At 37.8% G+C, this 5,236-nt stretch overlaps 1 protein-coding gene across 2 annotated transcripts; it reads left to right on the top strand.

Annotated features, from left to right (window-relative positions):
* Window positions 2,383-5,236, top strand: LOC107625112. 2 transcript variants are annotated; one of them, XM_021117458.1, is made up of 6 exons: window positions 2,383-2,708; window positions 2,816-3,161; window positions 3,244-3,366; window positions 3,510-3,635; window positions 3,854-3,980; window positions 4,206-5,236. In XM_021117458.1, exons 3-6 carry the CDS (start codon window positions 3,269-3,271, stop codon window positions 4,419-4,421), a joined length of 567 nt encoding a protein of 188 aa, XP_020973117.1. In that variant the 5' UTR covers window positions 2,383-2,708; window positions 2,816-3,161; window positions 3,244-3,268; the 3' UTR covers window positions 4,422-5,236. The 2 variants fall into 2 exon arrangements, with proteins under 2 accessions (XP_020973117.1, XP_020973115.1); XM_021117456.1 differs by having other exon boundaries at window positions 2,383-3,161.

Below are 5,236 nucleotides of genomic sequence, written 5' to 3'. Positions count from 1 at the left end.
TCAACCACTTCTTCCAGTTCAATTATCTCTACTTCCTCCTCTTCTTGCAATTCTTGCTTCAACTCTTTTTCTTCACCTTGAAACTCTAAATTCTCCTTCTCATTGTGCTCCTTAATTAATCCTCCACATTTAATAATAAGGGTGTCTTGGATAGTTGAGCACAATGATGCCAACTGGCTCATCACTTCAGTTAAGTTAGCCACGACTTTCCCTTGCTTTTGGCAACGAGTTAGAAGTTCTTATTGTTCTTGCATTAGGGGTTGGAGAGATTCGTCCAATGAAGGTGGTGGTGGAAGAGAGGGTTCATTGTTTGGAGGAAGAGTGTCATAGTTGGAAGGTGGCTCATATTGGTGAGAGTATTGAGGTGGTGTATATGGAGATGGTAATTCTTGGGAGTATTAGTGTTGGAATGGCGGTGGCTTTAAGTGTGGTTCATATGGCTCGTAAGGCGGTTAGTATGGTAGGTATGGATTAGGATCATATGGAGGTGAATGGCGGTAGGAGGCTTGTGAGTATGGTGGTTGAGGGCTATGTTAAGGGAAGGGGTCATATGTGTGTGGTGATTGTGATTGACAACCACAATGAGGGTCACTACATCATATCCATTAAGTTGGTAAGCATTAGGAGTTGGATTGTACCCATAAGAAACCGGAGAAGGGTGTTGCCAAGAAGGTTGTCCGTATGAATGAGGCTCCTCCCATCTTTGATTTTCAAATCCTTGATGCAAATCTCCATTGAAGTTTCCATTTTCTGCAACATAGTTTGAACCAAACTCATAGCTAAAAGGGTAAGAATTCATAGTGGAAAAGGGAAAACAACAACAAAAGCTAATAAGAAACAAAGAAAACAAGTCCTAAGACTAGCAAGCAAGCAAAAATCAAACTATTCACATTATTTACATATGAACAATAACTAATAGCAAGCACACATTGCGATTCCCCGGCAACGGCGCCAAAAATTTGAAAAGAGTGTTACCGTCGGCTTAGAATTTCTTCTCAATAAGAGAGATAACTTCGTTGCAAGTATAGTTCCAAACCGACAGATAACACTAAATCAAAGTTTAATTTTTGGTTGTCACAAGTCCAACCCAATAAAAATAACCGAGAGTATTAGTCCCGGGTCGTTCTTCCTAAGAATTACAATCGAGTGCCTAATTATTGGTTATGAGGTTCAAGGGTTTGGGTTGATAAAAGTGCAAGAAATTTAAATGACAAGAAATTAAAACAAACAACTAAAGATAACAATTACTAACAAGAGGCATTCATGGAAAGGATTGAGAATCAAGACTTTCTATCCTAGTCATTAATCATCATACAATAATTAACAAGAGCTAATCCTATTTCGTCATCTCCAACATCGAAAGAAGGTACAATGTTATCTTCATATTAAGAGAAAGTCAAATAGGACTAGTTAATCTCAATCCAAAAGTCCTAATCAACTTACTAATTGAATTAGCAAAATATTAGCATCAATGGAAACAATATTAACTAACAACTCTAGATCACCAATCTAAATTGGGTATTAATGACTCAAGATTGTCCAATTTCTCTTTCCAAGCCAAGAATGCTCAAAAACTACTCTAAAGCCCAACCAAATATTTTGTCAAACACTTGGAACGCATAAAAGAAAAGCATGATAAAATTGAAAGAATAATAAAATCTACTACTACCCAATGCGAGAAAATAACAATAACAACTCAATTAAACATCAATAACATGAAAACATAAAATTGCATTGAAGAAAATCCAAATCCAACAATAGTGTATGAACATGAAAAGAACATAAAAGGGGAATTAACAAGTAAAATTAAGAGAATAAGGATGTAGGAACAAGAAATTGTAAAGAAAACTAGATAAAAACAAGAATTAAAACCTAGATCTAAGAGAGATTACCCTAATTCTAACCTAATTCTAGAGAGAAGAGGGAGCTTCTCTCTCTAGAAACTACCTAAAGCATGATCCTAAGCTACACTAATTGCTCCTCCTTGACCCATCTTGAATTCTGCATCAAATAGCTTTAGAAATGAGTTAGATTGGGCCTGGATGGCTCAGAAATCGCTCCCAGCGTGTTGCCTTTAATGAGGTCACGTAACGAACGTCACGCGTGCGCGTGAACGACGCGCGCGCGTCGCTGGCAAATTTCCTCCTCACGCGTACGCGTGGATGACGCGTGCGCGTGGCCATGAATTCTACAAATGCTCATTTCCTCATGAATTCTCCACTTTGCATGCTTTTCTCTTCACTTTTTCCATCCAATCCTTGCCTTATAAGCCTGAAATCACTCAACAAACATATCAAGGCATCGAATGGAATTAAAGTGAATTAGATTTAGCTATTTTAAGGCCTAAAAAATATGTTTTCAACTCTTAAGCACAAATTAGGAGAATTTCACAAAACATGCTATTTCATTAAATAAATGTTAGATAAGTTGATAAAATCCCCCTAAATTCAACACAAGATAAACCACAAAATTGGGTTTTATCAATCAACCACTTGGAAAAAAAAACAATGGTGAAGCATAGCGAGTAGAAATAGAAGCTATAAGATTCAGATTTCTGAAGCGAATCCTACACTGGCCTGTGAAGCAGGATATCATGGTTCAGCTAGCAAAGGCCTACGACATCCGAACAAGCACATTGAAAGTATATGTCAGCAACATTTGCATTAACGCCAAGTTGATTGGGCGGATTTTAGGTATTTCTTCTGATGGTGAGTTTATCTTCCATATTAAGTAGCTTTTGTTGTGCCTAGTCGTTCGATTTCGATGTTTCTATCCTACCGATAATTGTAAGTATTTAGATGTTTCAATAAAGTAGGCGATGACTTTTTCCGAGTTCAACAAAAAGAATGGTGCCCATGTGGCTGTCATAGGACATTTCCACATAAGAATGACCACCGAACTGCGCGATGTCGACTACAGCTGCTCTATGGAAACTGAAGCAAACAGGATGGATTTCTGACGACATTTCATTTTAGTGGTCTTAAAGATGTTCCTATGCCCAACAAACAATCTCACCGTGGCACATACCCTCGATTCTGGATGTCTCGGATCCAAGTAGATTCAATTGGCCATTGAAGACTTTCAAGTGATTGGAAAAGGCAATTTAAAAATATAAAGTTAAAAAGCACCAAACATGCGAGGGTTGCATGTTCGTCCTCTTGGTATGTTATATTATTAAATTATTAATAGATGCAGCATACCATTCATGTTGCAAACCATAAATTGTTACCTCCTTCTCTCTAGGTATTGTACTTCCATCGACTGAAACATGGTCCGCTCGATGACTTTCAAGAACCGGAGCCATAGATCACTGCATGGACTACTGCTGAACTCAAGAAGAAGGCAACTAATGTTGTTCTTTCCGAGGTACTAATTTAAACGAGTTCTTATTTATGCTGTACTATGATACCTTGCTTTCACAAGAATAATATAATTTTTATAACTTGGAATTTTTTTTCATATCTAATTTGGAGGATTACTATCTGATACATTGGATCTTTAAAAATCAGATATGCATTGCAAACAAAGCAGAAAAAGGTAAAGAACTTAAGGACCGAGCACGTAAGACGCCAACAAAACCACATTCTAAAGAAGCACACTCAAAGAGAGTACAAAAAACTTCAATGCCTCCCATAGTAAGTACCTATTTGAATTTGAGTAAGTTTCATTGGTTATCTTTCAAGTAAGAGAATGATGCGAGTTGAAGTGAGTAGAATATTTAATAGTTTGGTGTAATTTTTCCTAATTGTAAAAGTGGTTGTGTTTCGGTGTGCATTAGATATTTTATATGGTTACAATTTTGGTATTCTTATGTGAACAATTGCATGGTTATTTTCTGGATGTATCCGAACAGCGAAGCACCATCGCTAGAGAGAGCAAGGAGGAATCCACGAAAGGGCAGCCTCGCAAGACCACAACAAAACCACCCTCAAGACATGGACGCACATAACAACCGGAAAAGACAGACAGTGGCCCCTAAGGTGAGTACATTTTATTGCGTGTATAAGTTCCATTCTTTATATCGTAGTTCATTTTTATGATATAGCTAGATGTTATTTGGACAGTGTCAATTGGATGTTCATTTTTGCATTATAATGGATAATTTTTTATTTAGATTCATCTTCTTCTGCTTTATTTTATCTACATTATTGAATATATTGGTTGTTTCTGTTTTGTGCCCCTTGGATATTTACAACATTGGAAAGCATGAAAGATATGAGGAGAAAGGTGCGCATTGTCAAAGGAACACAAAATCATCTACAGAAGAAGCTGCCTCACAGCACATGGTGACACTTACAGTAGCTTTCGACTCTGATAACGAGGACAATGAGCCAATTGTTAAGAGAATGCGCCAACTGTTTCAATACATGGGGAACCCACAATATCAGAACCTACGGGATGCCGAAGTCAATCTCAATTAGGAAAAAACTCTTCAAAAAACATCAACCCTGAAGATCTTGATCCAATTACTCCATCAACGGCATTGTGCAACTTACAAGATATGATTTTGAAAGGCAAGTTGTTTGTGACAAAATTTATTATCTGTGTCTATTTGCATGTTATGATTCTAGTTTCTTTAAAAGCATAAGTGTTTCTTTTATCTAACATCAATTGCATTCGACGCACTGGCATGTTATCTTTACGGTGCCCAGAAAGTGAAGTACTGTGGCAAATATTGAGCGAGGTCGGTACACAAAGCCTATTAGCATGGAATCCATCCAAACTGTGATGCCGAAGAGTTCATATTGCCACGCCAATCCAATGCGACCCAACTTTTCTCTTGGATTGACTCAGCTGGCAAAGACACCCACCCCGTCCCCTATCCCATCCGTGCATCCGAGACTTAAGAATTTTAAGTTCGACGAGCGTAGGGAGCAACAAGTCTAAAAATGGATTGTGAACATGTCCCTCGGAAACAGCCTTTGACATAGTACGAAGGTAGACCGTATCTAGAACTGCTCAGAAAGGATTTATGCACGTTGCAAACCTGTCGCTGGGTTAGTGCTGGAAGTTTTTCCACTGATTCTTCTAAAAAGGTGCAGCTAATCTGAGGATTAGGGTTTTTAAAAGGATTTTGGGGATTAAAATGACAAAAAAATGTATCCGCCACATCAGCGTGGTAAGAGTAAGTCCAAGTTAGCTTTCCAATCACGTCTCATTGACGGAAAATAGTTTAGGGACTACTATGAATTTCGAAGTGCAAGTTCAAAATTGAATAACTATAAAGTTCGAGAAT

The sequence above is a fragment of the Arachis ipaensis genome, chromosome B01 (assembly GCF_000816755.2).
Source record: "Arachis ipaensis cultivar K30076 chromosome B01, Araip1.1, whole genome shotgun sequence".
Taxonomy (NCBI): domain Eukaryota; kingdom Viridiplantae; phylum Streptophyta; class Magnoliopsida; order Fabales; family Fabaceae; genus Arachis; species Arachis ipaensis.
This window is presented reverse-complemented; position numbering and strand designations above follow the sequence as displayed.

Bases quoted from the DNA above. Each gene is read 5' to 3' on its own strand.
- LOC107625112 (XM_021117458.1), top strand. From the start codon at position 3,269: ATGGTCCGCTCGATGACTTTCAAGAACCGGAGCCATAGATCACTGCAT. The intron at 3,636-3,853 runs GTAAGTACCTAT...GTATCCGAACAG, and splicing joins AAACTTCAATGCCTCCCATA to CGAAGCACCATCGCTAGAGA. The intron at 3,981-4,205 runs GTGAGTACATTT...AACATTGGAAAG, and splicing joins GACAGACAGTGGCCCCTAAG to CATGAAAGATATGAGGAGAA.